Source organism: Trachemys scripta, chromosome 12, assembly GCF_013100865.1.
Source record: "Trachemys scripta elegans isolate TJP31775 chromosome 12, CAS_Tse_1.0, whole genome shotgun sequence".
NCBI classification, from domain to species: domain Eukaryota; kingdom Metazoa; phylum Chordata; order Testudines; family Emydidae; genus Trachemys; species Trachemys scripta.
This window is the reverse complement of record NC_048309.1, coordinates 2290412-2309416: the sequence shown is the minus strand read 5'-3', so window position 1 is coordinate 2309416 and position 19005 is coordinate 2290412. Positions and strand designations below refer to the sequence as shown.

Below are 19005 nucleotides of genomic sequence, written 5' to 3'. Positions count from 1 at the left end.
TGTGGGCAATGCAGGGCCTCTGCCTAGCGCAGGCGGTCGAACTATGGCTATGTCTGCAATACGAGCATGGGGCGTGATTTCCCCTGCTCGCACTAACGCTCCTGGAGCTAGTGTGAGTACAAACAGCAGTGTAGAGGGACTGCTCAGCCACGCCTCCACTCTCACTCCCTGGGCTCTCCTGGCTGCAATGCCCAGCACTAGCGTGTGAACACAAGCAGGGGAATCACGCTCGTAGCTCACAGTGTGGGCACAGCCAATGGCATCGCCCGGAGGAAAATGCTTAGCACTGAATCATAGAAACCCAGCATACTTATCAGAGCACTTCAAGATGACTGGTATTCAATTCGTCTGCTGTAATGCCGAGGGAGGATGAAGGCACCAGTGTGCCCGGTGCTGCACAGACGTGTAGGAAGATAGAGCCTGCGGGCTAGGAATCCAATCAGATTCATGTGTCCTGCCAAAGAGCTCCGTGCACAGGAATCTGATGTTCTGTCGTCTGATTTTATTGGGTAATGTAGAGGCAGGAATACGGTGCCCAAAGGTGCAGGTTTGTTGGGTATTTAACTCCGGTGTGGCAGGGATAAAGTCAACGTCTTTTGCTTTCCAGGTTCCTGGGGCGCTTGCCAGGTGTGTCCAATTGCTTGGGCAGTCTGCACTCGGGGACACAGCTGTATGAATTCTTTATTCCACTCTATTTTAGAATTGCACTTTCACACATGGGCCTCCAAGCTCTCGTCACCCAGGACTGAGATGGTGGGACATGGCTGCCATGGGAGGTGCAGTACTAGAGGTCAGGACAGAGGGTGAAGGGGGACACTCCTAAATAGAGTTGTGTTTATGTTAATTTATTAACTTTAATGTCCAAAACAGCTGGAATGATGTCAGGCTCTGATCCCGAGCTCTGTGCAGACAGAGCCCCGTGCCTGCATTGTCTCCTCTGATGTCCATGGAGCTTTCTGCAAATGCAGAGGTTCTCGTGGGTGAAGCTCCCTGCGGGACTGGGGCCGTGGGCTGCGTAAGCTCTTCAAGGCAGAGATTTTGTCTCTTTATTTGCTCTGCAAAGCACCTGGTGCACATTAGGCACAGTGTACATAAATTAGCAGTACGCATTAATAATGAATGTCCTAGTCCACTCTCTGCAGCCGCGCGCGCGGGAGCATCGGTGGCAGGGATGTTACATATTCCCAAAGGCTCTTTCTGGCTCCAGAGAGCCTTGCTCACTCCCAGCCTTCCCCAACCAGCACACCCCCTTTTTCAGATCCAACTCTGCCCTGGGCTGAAATGTACAGAAAACTCTGCACTGACGAGAAGTTTATTAAGAAATAAGTATGTAAAAAGTCTTCAAACAAAATGGCTTAATATTCAGCTCTAGCAATACCTGGCCCAGTGTTAAATATTATTTGCCCCCTGTGGGAGACCACACCAGGATCAGGGGAAACGTAGTGCAACCCTGTTAACACACCATTCACTGTTGCCTACAGTTGGACCTTTGCCTGCATGAGAGCTGTCTCCTGGCTGGTGTACTGGGTCTAATGGAAAACACACACACACTTCTTATACAATCCCCCGGACAGTGGAAACCACTTGCTGATGAAAAAGTCTCATCTATAAAGAGACATCCCCCCACGCTTTATTTTATTTTTATGGGTTCAGTGCAGCATTTATTGAAGTATTACAATTTGCTGCCAAAGTCCATCCCCGGCTGCTACTTTCCAACCCAGGCTCTTGGCAGCAGGAAAATCCCCTCCTGCACAGCTGATCTGTAGCACTCAGTAAGCCGGGGCTCAAGGCCCTTCTGTTCACTACTGATGATAGTCAGCACATCTAACCCTCCCAGTGCCCTTTGTATATTTACTAACCAACCCTCACAGCAGCCTGGGAAATAGAAACGTAAGCATTAACCCCCCACACTTTAGATGGGGAAACTGAGGCAGATGTTAGGTGACCTTCCCAAGGCCACAGAGGAAGACTACAGAGCTTGGATGGGAACCCAGGAGTTCCTGGCTCCCAGGCCTGTGCTTGTGCCACTGAACCATACCTCTCCCCTGACATACAATAGCAGGGATGTCCCTCTCCAGCCCTTGGCATTTGCCAGTCTGATATGTTAGGCTATGCACTTTCCCAGAATGCCTCGCGTCCCTCCTCTCTGTGCCTCAGCTGGACTCACTTCAAACAGGTGGGGATGCAGGAGAACGTCTGCTTCACTCGCAGCAGAAAGGGGACTGTGTTCTTGATGTCTCTGCTCCTTGGCACCAGTCCCTGCAGGGGTCCATCTGTGCCTTCTCTGTCTGCTGGAAGCAGGAGCCTTATCTCCTCCTCGTCATTGAAAGTGTCGGCTCCATATCTCTGCTCCAGGTGTCTGTGAATCTGCAGGTGCAAGGAGAACATAAGAACGGCCATGCTGGGTCAGACCAATGGTCCATCTAGCCCAGTCTCCTGTTTCCCAACAGTGGCCAATGCCAGGTGCTTCAGAGGTTTGTGATGGCCCTATTCAGCTGTGTCACAAGGTGCAGAATTCCTGAGGCTAAACATGTGCTGTAATATACTGTGGCCTGTTCTCCTCTCATGGGGCTCCCAGACCTCTCTCCCGTTTCTCTCTTGCACTGAGCTACATGTTATGGGCCAGCTCCTCATCTGCTATAAATCTGGGTAGCTCAATGGAAGCCAACAGTGATACTGATTTGCACCACCTGAGGAACTGGCCCCTGTAAAGGGAAATGTATTGGCTCAGTATTTAGATGGAAAACCTCCAGGATATATTGAGGTGTAACAGGTGTGGATGGTTCTGTAGGTGGTGCTTTTCCTTTGCCGTCAGGAGCAAACCAATAACCCAGCTTGGGCTGCTGCAGGTGCCATATTTCAAATGGACAGAAGTCCAAGGTCCTGGGAATTGGTGATCCTGCAACGTTTGACGCAAGGGAGGCCGAGAGGCAATATGCACGGTACTGGAGGAGGGGGAGAGTGTACCGCTCCACAGAATTGATTAGGATTCGGTCTCTCCTGCTTTGCTTTCTCTTTTCCTACCTACCCTCTCCAAGATGCTGGTGATGTGGTAGCTCCATGTGTCCCTGCTGGCCCCACCTCTGCCTCAGTCAGTCCAAGTATTGGGCCTCCTTGATCTTCCTGCCTCCCTCAGAGAGCAGGGAGCTGAGTGCCCTGATGTTGATAGGTTCCCAGATGGCAAGGCCAAAAGGGACCATTCTGGTCATCTTGTCTGACCTTCTACATGAAACGTCCCTAAAATCATTCCCAGAGCAGATCTTTTAGAAGAACATCTAATCATGCTTTTAAAATGGTCAGAGATGGAAAATCCACCACGAGCCTTGGTAAATTTTTCCAACGGCTAATTACCTTCACTGTCAAAAATCTGCACCTTATTTCCAGTGTGAATGTGTCTAGCTTCCACTTCCAGCCAGTGCATCGTGTTAGACCTTTCTCTGCTAGACTGACAAGAGCATTAGTAAATATTTGTTACCCATGTAGGTACTTGTAGACTGTAGTCAAGCCCCCCTTACGCTTTCTTAAGCTGAATAGACGGAGCTCCTTCAATCTATCTCTCTAAGCTGTGTTTTCTAATCCTTGAAACATTTTCATGGCTCTTCTCTGAACTGCCTCTAATTTGTCAACAGCCTTCTTGAATTGTGGGCACCAGAACTGGACACAGGATTCCCGCAGCAGTTACATCCGTGCCAAACACGGAGGTAAAATATCCCCTCTGCTCCTGCTCAAGATTCCCCTGTTTATGCATCCCAGATTCACTCTTTTGGCCACAGTGGCACCCTGGGAGCTCATGTTCAGTTGATTATCCACCATCAGAGTCACTCCTTCCCAGGATAGAGTCCTCCATCCTGGCAGCGTGGCCGTGTTCCTTGTTCCGAGATGAATACAAATCCATTTGGCCATATTAAAATGCATATTGTTTGCTTGCACCCAGTGTACCAAGTGATCCAGATTGCTCTGAATCAGTGACCTGTTCTTCTCCGTTATTATCACTCCCCCAATTTTTGTGTCATCTGCAAACTTTATCAGTGATGATTTTATGTTTTCTTCCAGGTCACTGATAAAAATGTTAAATAGCATAGGGCCAAGAACCGATCCCTGTGGGACCCCACTGGAAACATACCGACTGGATGACTATTCCCCATTTACAATTACATTTTGAGACCGATCAGTAGCCAGTATTTAATCCATTTAATATGTGCCATGTTCATTTTATATCATTGTAGTTTTTTAATCAAAACATCATTTGATACCAAGTCAGATGCCTTACAGAAGTATATATATTAGTTTGACAGAATCTATTTCCATAAACCCACGTTGCTTGCATTAATTACAATACCTTCCTTTATTCTTTATTAATCGAGCCTTGTATCAGCCGCTCCACTACCTTGCCTGAGATCAATGTCAGGCGAACAGGCCTGTAATTACCTAGGATGTCCCGTTAAATGGGGCAAGGAACATACCCCTGGTTTGTGCTTGTGGCCATGTGAGTGACCAATAGGAATGAAGTGGCAGGGCAGTGCAGAATGGTCAAGCAGGCGATGAGTGCTACAGTGACCTGGTGGGGACCTGGTCCAAGCTGCAGGCAGGAGTCTGGATCCTATAGGCAGGGGCGGTTCCAGGCACCAGTGCACCAAGCGCATGCCTGGGGCGGCAAGCCGTGGGGGGCGGCCTGACAGTCGCTGTGAGGGCAGCAGTCAGGCTGCCTTCAGTGGCATGCCTGCAGGAGCTCCACCGGTCCCGTGGTTTCGGCGGCAATTTGGTGGCGGGTACGCTGAAGGTGCGGGACCGGCGGACCTCTCGCAGGCGTGCCACCGAAGGCTGCCTGACTGCCGTGCTTGGGGCAGCAAAATACATAGAGCCACCCCTGCCTATAGGCCTGGCGAGGTGCTAGCCCTGGTGACCTGGCCATATGCTGTGTTTGGAAGGAGGTGGATTGTGTGGCTCTCTCATTGGGAATCTCTCTCAGGACAGCCCATCTCTTTCTGTGGGGGATTATAGATCTCTCTGATGCCTTCCCCCACCATTAGATCCCACGTCTTGATCCATCTCTTTCTAATGACCTTCTTGTCTCTCTCTCGGTTCCAAGCTCTCCCTTGCTCTTTGGGGATCCAGGTCCCTCTCTGGATTCTGAGTCCTTCTCCCCCTATGCTTGCACAGTGCCTGGGAAGCCCTATATAAGGACTGACCGCAGTTACCATGGCAATACGCAGCCTTCTGCTCTCACCTTTCGTGCAGGGCCGTGACCGAACTCCTCCAGCTGCTGCTTGAAGCCGGGGTTGGGATTGGCAATCGGTCGCACCGCTCTTACCGCCTGTAATACCTCTTGCCAGCTTAGCTCCGTCACTGCCATGACATAGGCAACAACAATGGTGGTGCTCCGGGAGATCCCCGCAAGGCTGGAGTCGGAAAGGGGGGAAAATCAGGACCTTGATTTTGCTGTTTCTTCCTTGCCCCCACCCGCACTCACAGCCATCCTCCTTCAAACCCAGGGGCACCCCCACCACCATGCGCTCCTTCTTTCTTCATGGCTATTTCAGTTCCTCCTTAGAGAATTTCTTCTCCTGGAGACGGGGCACTTCCACCATGACCTCAGTTAGCTCTATACAAACATTACAGCCCCTAGAAGAAGTGAAAACATGAGCCACTTCCTGGAATCCTGCCCCCAAATCGGTTCCTCTTCCTCCCCTTACAACTGAAGCTAATGCTGCCCTTTCTGCTTGGTAAACAGTTCCCTAACCCAATGGCATCCTTAAATCAAGCTGGGCTGGGGAGACACTCGCCTGATCTCTGACTCCAGGCACCACCCCAGGCCCCAGCCAGAGCCCGTCAGCACACGTGCTTTGGTTCGTAAGCTGCAGCCCAGCATGTGCGGTCTCTTTTCTACAAAGCCTGGGCCTTCTGGGGACTCTGCTGCCCAGTCCAGTTTCCCAGTGCGCTGTGCTTGGGAGAATGCCGCGCGAGGGTCATTGGAAGGGAGCATTACCAGTGAACAAGGCAGTTCCCTCCATGCAGGCGACAGTAGTGGATAAAACTGATACATTCTTTAAAGTGCTTCTTGCTAGCAGGAAAAATAAAACAGAATGAAGACTCCAGGCTGTGAAATAGGATCTTACCAGGAGCCGCAGGTGTCCCCATGGCGCACAGGGCAAGGTGAGCAAAGTAAAATAGTGATCACGGCTCCTTTCCTAGGCACCATTCACCGCCACTGATTTAACAGCCTGGTGCATCGGGGCGTCCAGAAGAAGTAGCCGTGCTGGGGGGCTGATGCTCCTGGCTATTCAACGCACTCTAAAGCAACAGCTGCCAGGCTTCCGGAGGGCACCTGTGCTCCACTCACCAGTCCAGCAGGCACAGCCGAGGACTGAGAAGCACTTCCCAGGACTTATTGAAAACGAGCCAATCTCTGGCCTCAGGCAGCTTGTCTGCGGGAGCCCTCTGCTAGTGCTGGGTGCATTACACAGGGCCGCACAGCCCTGCTCTGTTATTAATGCCTCCAACATGTGACCCTTTCCCCCGCCCCCCCCAGTCCCCCTCTTATTCAGCTAAGCATGCTACCCCTCCCCCGCGGTGGTCTGTGGCCACTGGATTCTCTCGTGGTGCCGTAACCGGGCTGCCACCCATCCTGATTTTAGGGAGCCTGAAACTAGCTTAGAGACTAACACATTTATTTGAGCATAAGCTGTCGTGGGCTACAGCCCACTTCATCAGATGCATCGAATGGAACATATAGTAAGAAGATATATATACACATACAGAGAACATGACAAAGTGGAAGTTGTCATACCAACTGTAAGCCCACCTTTTCATGTTCTCTGTATGTGTATATATATATATCTTCTTCCTATATGTTCCATTTGATGCATCCCATGAAGTGGGCTGTAGCTTATGCTCTAATAAATTTGTTAGTCTCTAAGGTGCCACAAGTCCTCCTGTTCTTTTTGCGGATACAGACTAACACGGCTGCGACTCTGAAACCTGTAACTAGCTTGTGGCACCTCTCAAACTAAGCTCAGTCAGGATGTTGCACTGTGACAGTCACGCCGTCCCAGCAGCATGGTAGGATTGTTTCATCCTACAGGACTCTCCTGCAAGGTGCCATCCTGAGTGTCCACCTGAGACAGCCGGTTTGAGGCCTCAGCAGTGCAGTGAGTGCCTATCCCCCAGTTTGTCCTGCAAGCTCCAAGGTTCCCTATGACTGATTCTGGAATAGCCTTGGCTTGGCACTTACATGTTGGCCTCGGGTGTATCTGGCAGAGGAATGCGAAGATAAGTCATTTCCTGAAATGCATAAAATGCACAGGTCAAACTTAGGACCCCCAAGAGATCAGAAGGTCTGATTTTCCCAAAGGGCTGCCCCAGAGCTGCTCACTCTACAAAGGCACTTCTCCTTTAGCGCTTGAGTTACTACTTCCCTACCCCAACCCCAGCTGTCCCACCACAGTAAAGCAAATACCACCTCCCTCTGCTCCTGAAAATGCTTCCAGAGTCCAAGGAGTCATGTCCACTATCCACCTGGGAAGGCAGGCCAAGGAATGAGTGATCAGGGAAGGAAAGCGGTGACTTCGGAGAGCGATGGGATAAAGAGATGGGGACACCGAGATCTCTAACTCAGGCCAAAGAGCAGACAGTCCCTGATCATTTTGTTTTCTGAGCATATCTTTGTGACTCTTGGATTTGGGGGCTATATCCACAGGAAGGCCGAAGGAGCAGCCCAGTTCCTTTGAGACTATAGAAGGGGGGGTAGCTATCACTGCGGCTTTTTTTCTTGAGGGATCAGGAGGATGTTAGGGGCGAGGGGATGAGCAGAAGGCAGAGGGGTGATGTTAGGGGCTTAGGTACCTACCTGCAGTAGTGGCTGGGGAGATTCATGGATTGAAATAATGTGAGTGATCTTATTCCTGCTCAGTTGCTCCAAATCTTTGGCATCTGAAAGAAGGAAAAACCCAATGAGATTCCAGTATGTACTTAGTTCTTACACGTCCCCCAAGCATGCCTGCCGCACCCCTGCAGACAAATAAGCATGCACACACCTTGCTGCATAGAAACACATAGCTGCATTACACACACATACACAGACAGGTGCCCATACACACTGCAGGTGAACAAATGCTGCCACAGATTGAAAACAACCTATAAATCTCTATGCATGCGCACACGTTTCACCAAAAGACACCTCCCTAAATGAACACATACCCTGTCTGCTCACACCTGAATGAATTCAAACACACACCAACATGCCACAGCATAATGAACACATGCTTGGAAAAAGGTGTGCAAACACACCTGCAAATACATTCACATACCTGCTTGCAGCATACACACATCCAAAGGCTCCCACATGAAGGAACACACTCTTCCCCCACATGCAAACATACCATAAATACTAGCAGCTTGAATTGCTGCATGCGGAATTTACCCCACCCATGAACTGCAGCAATGGAGCTGCACCCACTTACAGGATGTCTGAGAGTCCCCAGTCTGCCTGAACAACTGACGATTGGTCCCCAATTCTCCGGACGTACGCTCAACTAGCTTTGTTGCATTTGTCATCTTCTGAATTGTACCGACCTGAATGAGGATTCCTGGATGTCCTCCCCTTTCCTACAGACCAGGGGTCTAGTTCTCTAACAGGTCTCAGCATTTTGTGGTTCTGGTCATTAGTTCAGGACTAGGGTTAATCTTCTGGAAGGGGAGCACGCTGGTCTGGCCAACTAAGCATCTTTGCAGCAGGTTTTTCTCTTATGATTTTAGCAGCTGTTAGTTTGCAAGTTGCTAGTTAGGCACTGCCGTTTCCCATCTCAAAGCTGGGCGATTCTAAATGTTCAAGTGGGATAAAGCATTGGCTTGTAGTTCTAAAGCACCGTGTGCTAATGGCATTATATACATATTTAATACAATAGAGGATCGAAGAGCGCTGCTCCATGTCAGAATTCAAGGGGGGGTGGAGGGGAGAGAAGAGCTACCCATCCCTTTATCTGTTTGTATTACCTTAGTATGGGGGGCTGGCAGTCAGAATGCTGGTTCTTAGACTGATATGATTTTAATGTCCAGTGTTTTGTGACCTACCAGGGATAGAGGATGCTTTCAGAGGATGCTTTCAGATGTCTCTAGCTCTCGCAGTTCACAAGCTATTGAACTTTAAATCTATCCCATGACCCCCAATTTCTTGGTTGAGCAGTGCTTTTGTGGCACCAGTCCAAGACTGAATGTAGCAGGCCTTGGACTTGCTTTAACCTTTCTGGTTAACCTGGAGTCTGAGAATTCTGGATGCCGTCTGCTGTAGATATTGGGCTCAGTACAGGGTAACTGGTGAAATTCTCTAGCCTGTGATATACAGGGTGTCAGACTAGACAATCGTAATGGTCCCTTTCTCACCTTTAAATCTATGAATCTGTGCTTCCCCTGTTGTAATCCCTCATGCTGGTCAGGAATCTGTGTTCTCACTGCCTTTCAGAGTCTTGGTCCAAACTACTCTCGAATCCCCTGTGCATTGGACAAAGGCTTCCGAGAAGGCTTTTCAGCCAATGAACTGCCTGTCTTAATGCACAGAAACAAAGTCAATGGCCTTCTTGAGACAACTGAGTGTCCTATCGGATGCATCCTCTATTGAGGGGACTGTATCATAGAATCATAGAAGATTAGGGTTGGAAGAGACCTCAGGAGGTCATCTAGTCCAACCTCCTGCTCAAAGCAGGACTAACACCCACTAAATCATCCCAGCCAGGGCTTTGTCAAGCCAGACCTTAAAAACCTCTAAGGATGGAGATTCCACTGTATCCTCTCCTGGCAGGGGCATGGCCTCATTCACTGACTAGGCCTCTTCCACCTGTAAATCCTGAGATCCTATGAGTTACTGAGTCCCGTAAGGGGGAGAATTGTCTTGTTTTCCCTTCCCGGATCTCCCACTCTGAGCCTGTGGCAATAAATGGTTACACTCTGTTGCTCATGTGCCATCGTCATTGTAGAGAAACACAGTGCCTGCAAACACCACACACTGATATTTTGCAGCAGGCGGCCAGCTGGGTTTCTGACACTATTCGCCAGAGGGGAAGCAGGTGACCATTGGCACACTGCATGAGCTAACAGGTTTCCCTGTCTACGGCTAGTTGTCTGTAGGGCAGAAGAATGGCCACCCCCAATGCTGTGATATTTATAGCTGGTATCAAGATGTTGTGTCAGAGTGGGAGAGGCAAAGCCGTGGTGTTGGAACGCAAGACACTCGGAGTCACACATGTGTGGTACTACTTCATGATGCCCAGAGTCAGTTTGGTGCTCTTTAACCCTTTGTGTGCTTGTCCTGACTGTCACCTTGCTCCCCAACATCATCAGCTCTGTCTTCCTCACAGCTGTGGTTCACATCCCCCGGATTGAACAAGAGCCCCTCCTACCTGTCTAGCTTTTTACTCCTCTCTCTGGGCACCACCATTTCCTATCACACCCCTGCACCGGGCTGAGAATACTGATCACACTGGGGAATAAAGCAGGTGAGGCGAGAGAGCCTTGAGTGGACAAGGGGGAGAGCGCCTCTCCCAAGCACCAGGGGAAGAGTGACAGATGGAGAACAGGGAATAGGAAAGAGGAGAGCAGAGGTAGGCAGGTGAGAATGTGGCACTTGAGTTAAATGCAAGAATCAGGAAGTCAGAGGAAGGAATTCTTGCAGGGGGTGCTGACGCCTCTCTGCTGGCCACGATGGTGACGATGCCTATGACAGAGTGACCCAGGAGCACAGAGAGCTTAACGAGATATGACGGCGCTTCTTAATCCTGACCGAATCAGGGAGAAAACTCTCTCCCACTTCCATGCAGCACAGAACAATCCCTGAACGTCCCTGTCTTCTGTAGGACAAGTTGTGTAGTTGAGCATCTCCAGCTCCTACGGATGTCACCTCTCAGGATATTAATCACTTCGATACCAGTGCTTCTGGTCTAAATAAGCACGCACAGTATTGTCCGGGCCTGGAGAGAACAAGGCTCCCTCGTAATGGGGGACAGTGGGGCAGAGGACTATATGCACATCATGCAACACAGACTATTGGTAACGTCCCAGCTCAGACAGTTCTCTGGGTGCTCTCAGCAGCGCAGCTCACCTATGAAGTTCCCAAGGTAAAGTCCAGGGAGAACCTGCAGGACACAAAAGAGAAGATTCAGCCTGAAAGAGGACATCTCCTGGTGTGTTGCATCCCTTCCCTCCTCCCCTTCCTCCTCCCCCCCGCCCCCGATCCAGCATTCAGACAGAGAGGAAGCCAAGCCAAGAAGAACCAAAACAAACAAAGGAAACCACCACTCTGCACCACCAACCCTCCCCCTTCCTGGACCCCTGCCCACTCCCCTGCTGGTGAAGTCACTAAAGCGATTCCTGTGAGGAGAGAGAGTGCGCATGGTGGCTCAAATATCGTGAGGGTCCTGCTTTGACTCTGGGTGCGTCCATGGACCGGTGAGATGGGTCTCCTGTGTCAGGAGGGCTAGCAGCCCGTACCGTCCCTGGGGGTCGGAGCACTTCTCACAACTTGCTAATTCCATACCGTGGCATTCAGATAACAGGCTCCTCAGTGCCTGGCAGGATCAGCTCCAGTAAGAACAATGGCATGAATCACGTCAGCAAGCCCATAAATGGGAAGGAGGAAAACATTTGTTCTCTATGGTCTGTCTTAGACCTCTAACAGTCACTTAAAGAACACCCTCTCCCTCCCCCCCAGCGCTTATTGGCCCAAAGATACTACTGGATACGTTTTGCCCCCAGTTAAATCTGTGCAACCTTACTGACTCGTGTGGAATGGCATCACATTTAGAACCACAGAATGGACGTAAACGCAGAATTTGGCCCTGGGAGCCGGAAGGATGTGACTCTGGGAAACTGCTGTTGCTTTTTTAAATAATCACTAATAATTAACAACAATTTGCAGTTTGCTAGTGCTTTTCATCCGAGAACCTCAAAAGTCATTTATCAATTAAACCTCAGACCCTGTGGAATTAGGGCATAGTTTCCCCATCTCTAAAACGGGGATATAATAAGGCACAGAAGTTACAGGACTTGCCCAAGGCCAACTATGAAGTCAGTGGCACAATCAGGGACAGAATCCAGCAGTCCCCTGCTCCGATCACTAGATCACGCTCCCTCCTCCATTTAGGCATACAGTGCCAGTCCTATAAGAAATCCTTCCTTTTCTTTCTTTTTCTTCTGAAGAAAACTTGTTCCCAACACAAGAATAGCAGGCCAGTTTGTCACAGAATTTAGGAACATAACTGCATGTCTAATCTGTGCATGCAATCATGGTAATTGTGCATTCAAATGAGGTGCACATTTTGCACATGCAATTGTGCACCTAAACTGTCTGAAAATCTGGTCCTAACGTTTTAAATACTTTAATTCCCACAATTACTCAATTCCAGTAATCTACCTACTGCTATTTCCCATAGTGAGAAGCCATCTGTTGCAGACTTAATTTTGTTAGGGACAGAATGAACTTCTCTAAGCCATAGGTTGGAAACAAACATTTCTTTACCTCCCTTATTAATAGCACCTTCGACTATTAGAAGTGAGATGTTTAAAAATTCAGTGTACTCGCACCTTCTTTGTTTACATTTTTACATTTCTCTCAGCCTCATCAATGAAAACTAATGGAGTTGTTTTCACTTTTCATAGAAATGTAAGGTTGGATGAGACCTCGAAGTCACTGAGTCCAGCCCCCTGTGCTGTGGCAGGACCAAATAAAGCTAGACCATCCCTGACAGGTGTTTGTATAACTTGTTTTTAAAAGCTTCCAATGATCTTCCATGACCTCCTTTGGAAGCCTGTAACTACCCTTACAGTTAGAAAGTTTTTCCTAATGTCTAACTTAAAATGCCCCTTTCTGCAGATTAAGCCCATTACTTCTTGTCCTACCTTCAGGGCTGGCTCTGGCTTTTTTGCCGCCCCAGGCAAAAAAGCTGCCGGCCGCCCCCACCCCCCCTATGGGGGGGTGGGGGCAGCCGGAGCCCCGGGGGGAGGGCAGCGAGCCCCGGCGGGAGCTCTGCTCTCTCCCCGGCGGCCAGAGCGCAGGGGGCAGGGTGGCGAGAGGGCGGCGAGCCCCAGCCAGGGCTCGCCGCCCTCCCCCCAGCGGCGGGTGGCCAGAGCGCCAGGGGGAGGGCGGCGAGCCCAACCGTGGCCCCGCTCTCCCCGGGGGCCGGAGCACCGCGCCGCCCCCCTCCAGGTGCCGCCCCAAGCACAAGCTTGGTGGGCTGGTGCCTGGAGCCGGCCCTGCCTACCTTCAGTGGACATGGAGAACAATTGATCACCGCCCTCTTTAAAATGGCCCTTAACATATGGAAGACTGTGATCAGATTGTCCTTCAGTCTTCTTTTCTCAAGACTAAACATGCCCAGTTTTTTTAACCTTTTCTCATAGGTCAGGTTTTCTAAACCTTCGATCCTTTCTGATGCTCTCCTCTGGACTCTTTCCAGTTTGTTCACATCCTTCCTAAATTGTGGTGCCCCAGAATTGGACACAATACTCCAGCTGAGGCCTCACCAGTGCTGAGTACAGTGAGACAATTACCTCCTGTGTCTTACATACAATGCTCCTGTTAACACACACCAAAATCATATTAGCCTTTTTTTGCAGCTGCATCACACTGACAACTCATATTCCGTTTGTGGTCTAACCTCCAGATACTTTTCAGCAGTATGACCACCCAGCCAGTTATTCCCCATTTTATAGTGGAGTATTTGATTGTTTATAGTCAGTTTCAAGTTCTTGATGCTTCAGTGGTTGGTTTGCAAACACTGCAGGGGAAAACTTAAAACTACAGTTTCACTTTAAAAAAAAAGTACATTTGGAAATGTTTCTATTGACCTCATCGTTCATAAGAGTTTTTTAAAAACATTTAAAATTTGGATCAAATTTATATCGGCAATGTGCCTTTAACAAACTAACTTTCAACTGTCATAGAAATTAGATGCTAAGAGATTGCTGTAGTGCAAGGACATGTCTAAAGGGGAAACTGCAGTAGCATCCAGGAATGTCCTTATTACACAACAACCTGCCTCATTCAGTCCTACTCCTCATAGCTTTGATATATCGCATCCTTCATCCAAAATATCACAAAGCTCTTTGCCGTGCAGTGATAGCGCAGAGAGAGAGAATGCTTTAATGGATTAAGAGTGGAGGTTCTTACACAGGCAAATAAAGTTACTTCCTTGCAACGTGGGAAAACTTCACTGAAGGGGAAGCAGTGGCTGCCCTCTCCGATAAGCTATGCCCTGGATATTGTATACAGCAAAGCCCGTGGTGTTAGAGCAGCTGCTACTGGGAATGCTGAGTAGCTGAGTGGCGCCTTGCAGATCTCTTGTCATGTGTTTATCTCATCTAGTTCTCTAAGGTGGTGGACAACTTTCCTTTCACCTTCACAGGATAATGTCCTGGGCCGTGCACTGACTTGCTGGCCACACTGCTGTAATCCCCTGGGGAGGAATCCCAGGATCACCACTGATCAGCTCTGATGTCTGTCTACTTATCGCTGTCTTCCTAGGGTAGTATCACAGCTGCTTAGAACCCTTACTGACACTCCAGACCTGTACGAAGGACCTCGCCTACTGACTTGCATGACCTCAAAAGAATCCCCATGTGGTTCCTTGTCCAGCTTTGCTCAACGTGTAGTTAAAGACCCACTTCTACCAGAGGAGCTGGTTTTAGCTGGTCCCTTAAATAGATTTCACTGTAAAATTAAGCATACACGAGGGTGCCCTGAAATCCTACATGAAGTGGCACCTGGCTCTTGCTTTCCAAGAAATGGAGTCCAATAAAGAGACCTCACACCCTAAAAGCTCTGAAAAGCCTGTCTCAGAGAGAACAGAGACCCACAAAACTAGTGTCTCCGTGTGTTTTTTTTTACCTTGTTCATGCCATTTCCCATGGTGCAAAGCAATTACTGTGGAAGGCAAGGGGGGGGCGCAGGTGTTGTCTCTTGATGCTGTGGCACGGCGTTTCCCCAGTTGAAATCTTAGCTGCCTCTCCGAAATGTTCAATGACAGGATGTCAGTGTTGCTCATGAAGAGATTTATACCTCCACAGTCACTGGTTTTTGTGGGCGTTTGTTTGTTTGTTGTAATAGTGGCGGCTTGCTTATTTTTTCCCTTCACAGGCACCAAAACTGATCTCCTTGCAGCAGCTGCACATCTCAGGACAGAATAAACCTTCACTGAATCCCACGGCCGGCCCCTTCAGAAGCCCTTCTTCTCCGGGGACCCGCCTCCCTCCCAGATGGTGAAGCTACTCTTAAAGTGCCTTGTACCAGTTGTTCTCTTGCCCAGGGCAGAGACAAGAGCGGAGAACCCCCACCTCTCAGCACTCATGTGGGAGTGCAAAGGCCATGCTGTCTGCTGACTTAGTGCTCCTGCTTGCCAAGCAAATCTGAACAAAGCCTCAGTGTTGGAGAAATAACAAAACCCTTTGTCCCCCTTGCTCTCTTAGAAGGAAGGTCTGTTAAGCCATGCAGCTGAATGCTGAAAGGGATGCCCACTCCTGCCTGTACCCCCCGGGGCAGCGAGTACTATGACACCAGACCTCCTACCTCTCAAGAGAAACTTGCACCGTGGCAGCAATTCCAGCTCTTGCTACTCACTCACACACAGGCAAAACTTCCCTTCCTCTTGGGTAACTTCTTGCTTTGTACTGCCGGGCGTGATAATGCAGCCTTGGTAGAGTGGAATGCAAGATCAAGGGATCACAGAGAGAAAGTGGCGATCAGGAACTGTCCATCAATGTCAGGGTACCTGAGAACATACCACATGCTATGTTCATAATTACACTCCTTATCTACACACATACCTCCTTCACCCGCTCCCCAAGGCATGCCAGCCGACAGCAGTAAGTAACCACCTGCCCTGTTTGCTACATGCTCACGCTCAGCATTGAGAGGCATTCAGGCAAAACTCCTGATCCAAACACTTTTGAACTTTAGAGGATTTTGGATCTGGTTGGACGCTAGTCTGGGACTGAGACAATTGTGGTTTGATTCTCTGCTCCACCACAGGTACTCCCTGGGTGACCTTGGGCAAATCCCTTAGTCTCTCTGTGCCTCAGTTCCAGGGGCGACTCTAGCTTTTTTGCTGCCCCAAGCACGGCAGGCAGGCTGCCTTCGGCGGCATGCCTGTGGGAGGTCTGCCGGTCCCGCAGCTTCGGTGTACCCGCCGCCCAATTGCCGCCGAAGGTGCGGGACCGTCGGACCTACCGCAGGCATGCCGCCGAAGGCTGCCTGACTGCCGCCCTCACAGGGACCGGCAGGGCGCCCCCCGCGGCTTTCCGCCGCAGGCACGTGCTTGGAGAGCTGGTGCCTGGAGCCACCGCTGCTCAGTTCCCCATGTGTGCAGCAGGGATAATAGACCTGCGTCATGCTGTGAAGCTGAATCCATTAAAGATTGTGAGGCGCTTGGTACTATAGTAATGGGGGACACGCTTAGAGCCTTGTGACTGTTACTTTATATCCGTATTGTATCCACTGCGCCTTTAGGACAGGGGTAGGCAACCTATGGCACGTGTGCCGAAGGCGGCATGCGAACTGATTTTCAGTGGCACTCACACTGCCTGGGTCCTGGCCACCAGTCCAGGAGCTCTGCATTTTAATTTAATTTTAATTGAAGCTTCTTAAACATTTTAAAAATCTTATTTACTTTACATACAACAATAGTTTAGTTCTATATTATAGACTTACAGAAAGAGACCTAAAAACGTTAACATGTATGACTGGCACGCGAAACCTTAAATTAGAGTGAATAAATGAAGACTCGGCACACCACTTCTGCAAGGCTGCCGACCCCTGCTTTAGGACTTTAAGCTCTTTGGGGCAGGGATCCTGTTCACATTCTGCCTACTGTAAAGTTTCATGTACACTGAATGCTGTACAAATACCCAGCCAGCAGGCCCCAGACAAAGTGAAATGGTGTAAAAAGAATTGAGCGTGCCTTTGAACATAGGCTGCAGGTAGATTCCCTTTAAGTCCTTTTAGTAAAGAAATAATGTTTTGTCTCTCTAGCACCTACGGTGACCGGATATCCCGATTGTATAGGGACAGTCCCGATATTCAGGGCTTATTCTTAGACAGGCGCCTAGTACCCCCCACCCCATCCCGGTTTTTCAGATTTGCTGTCTGCACCCTGCTAGCACCCATCAGCGGTGGATTTCAAAGCACTTCATGACACCACTCTGCTGCAGGGAAGACACATGATCTGCCCTTTTAAGGTGGGGGAAACTGAGGCAGCAAGCGCAAGTGACTTGACGAAGGTCTGAAACTCCATGGCAGAGCCCGGAGCAGAACCCGTGATCCTGCAGCTCTTCCTCAGGCAGGACGCCCAAGGGCGTCAAGGGGGCGCTGTCGGGAGCCAGGGGCGGAGAGAGGGGGGCTGTGGCGCGCCTGCCTGCCACGCCTGCTCTGACCACTGGGGGTCGCTCTCCGCTGTGTGAGCCAGGCGCCTCCCTCCGCTCCTCCCTCGGCAGGGCCTAATGCCCCCAGGAGGCCGCCCCCGGTGGCGCACGGGCACGCGGGCTCGCCCCCGGCCGCCCGGGCACGAGCAGCGGCCGCTGGCCCCGCCCCCAGCGCGGCGAGCGAGCGGGCGGGCGGGGGAAGAGGTTGGTTGCTATGGAGACGAGACGCGCAAGATGGCGGCGGCTCTGGGGTGACCCCAGGCGCGGGGTGGCGGCGCCATGGCGAAGAATAAGGTGCGGGCCGCGCGCCCGCCCCTTCCCTTCGGGGCCCCGCAGCCCCCCAGACCGCCCTGCACGAATCACAAATCACCCCGTTGGGGGGGGGGGGGGGTGCCTGGCTCTTGTCCCTCGAGCCCCGCGCGGGGCCACACGCGTGTCCGCCTCCCACCCGCCAGCCACGCACACGGGCCGCCACGCAACGCCAATCGCCCCGGGTTTGCAGGGCTGGGCTTGTAAGGGCTGGCGTGGGCCTTAAAGCCCCGTCTCCTGGAGGCGAGTGATCACAGGAACATCGCAGCGTTCCTTCTGATTCGAAGGCAAGTCTCTCACCCTTGTGGTTGCAGGGCAAAGCCTGAACCTGGGACCCCTGGGAGGCGGAAATCCAGAAGGCAAATCAAAAGAACGCCAAATGCATTTTTTAAAAATCTCATGAAGGGTTTGCTTTTGTTTCTTGGAGCGGGGGCTGACGCCTGGTGTTGGAATGACCAGTGTTGGCATGGCTGTTGTTCTTTAAAGGCTAACAATGTGCTTGAACATATAGTCCCTGCTCTAAAAAATGTGGGTCAGGTTCAGCCCTGATTGGCAAGTGCTGTATATGCCAGCATCCTAGTGAAAACTAAAGATACTGGTGAAATTGCCCAGGACAAAGTGCCCTCCAATGAGCTGTCCGCAACTTATTTTGCACCTGCCTTATTCTCCCCCATGTAATTGTTATCAATTATTTTTCTACTTGTCTTGGTTGCAGAACGCAGGCCATAAAGGGTCCTATGGCTACCAGAAGCTGAAAGAACGGTGAGTGATTCTTTTTCTGAAGGGTAGATTGAATGACATGTTTGCATGTGGACATGAAGAGGGTGGGTATACACTGTGTATTACTTCACATTTGTTTCTCATTACGAGAATGGTCAGTGGCCTTTGTGCAATCACTGTTCCCGCCACAACTATTCTGGTAAACAGGGTTTTGCCTGCCTTTGATGGTCATTCTTCTTTTCAAATAGGAATTGGTATTGTCATTTCGGACATAGATTCTTGGGCTTGTATATTCCTTACTAATACACCTCTACCCCGATGTAACGTGGCCCGATGTAACATGAATTCGGATAGAACGCGGTAAAGCAGCGCTCCAGGGGGGCAGGGCTGCGCACTCGGGCGGATCAAAGCAAGTTCGATATAAGGTGGTTTCACCTATAATGCGGTAAGATTTTTTGGCTCCTGAGGACAGTGTTATATTGGGGTAGAGGTGTATATCTTTGTGATAATGATTTGAGTTGGTTGGAAAAATTCTGATGAAACAGTTTTGTCAGAATTTAAATATTTTGTGGCGTC

General features: G+C 50.2%; 2 protein-coding genes across 9 annotated transcripts in view; one reads left to right on the top strand and one right to left on the bottom strand.

Moving 5' to 3' along the window:
- Window positions 1–499: 499 nt before the first annotated feature.
- On the bottom strand, window positions 500–15268 carry DUSP15 (dual specificity phosphatase 15). 8 transcript variants are annotated; one of them, XM_034787790.1, is made up of 8 exons: window positions 14873–15268; window positions 11090–11123; window positions 7847–7929; window positions 7232–7281; window positions 5987–6061; window positions 5228–5399; window positions 2168–2367; window positions 503–1066 (listed from the first exon to the last, which is right to left on the bottom strand). In XM_034787790.1, exons 1-8 carry the CDS (start codon window positions 14891–14893, stop codon window positions 841–843), a joined length of 861 nt encoding a protein of 286 aa, XP_034643681.1. In that variant the 5' UTR covers window positions 14894–15268; the 3' UTR covers window positions 503–840. The 8 variants fall into 8 exon arrangements, with proteins under 8 accessions (XP_034643683.1, XP_034643684.1, XP_034643679.1 ...); XM_034787793.1 differs by lacking the exons at window positions 11090–11123; window positions 14873–15268 and adding an exon at window positions 9379–9694 and having other exon boundaries at window positions 501–1066; XM_034787788.1 differs by lacking the exons at window positions 11090–11123; window positions 14873–15268 and adding an exon at window positions 8460–9364 and having other exon boundaries at window positions 501–1066.
- Window positions 15269–18428: 3160 nt separating this feature from the next.
- The window catches only part of TTLL9 (tubulin tyrosine ligase like 9), a gene marked incomplete in the record, with an annotated part of 22173 nt that continues 21596 nt past the window's right edge, over window positions 18429–19005 (top strand). Inside the window, 1 exon segment of the mRNA XM_034787275.1 lies at window positions 18429–18471.

Excerpts from the sequence above, each read along its gene's own strand:
- DUSP15 (XM_034787788.1), bottom strand. The coding sequence starts at position 8,553 with ATGACAAATGCAACAAAGCTAGTTGAGCGTACGTCCGGAGAATTGGGG. Across the intron at positions 7,930-8,459 it reads TGGGGACTCTCAGACATCCT|ATGCCAAAGATTTGGAGCAA; the intron begins GTAAGTGGGTGC and ends TCCTTCTTTCAG. Across the intron at positions 1,067-2,167 it reads TGCATCCCCACCTGTTTGAA|GTGCTTTGCAGAGCAAATAA; the intron begins GTGAGTCCAGCT and ends AATGTGCACCAG.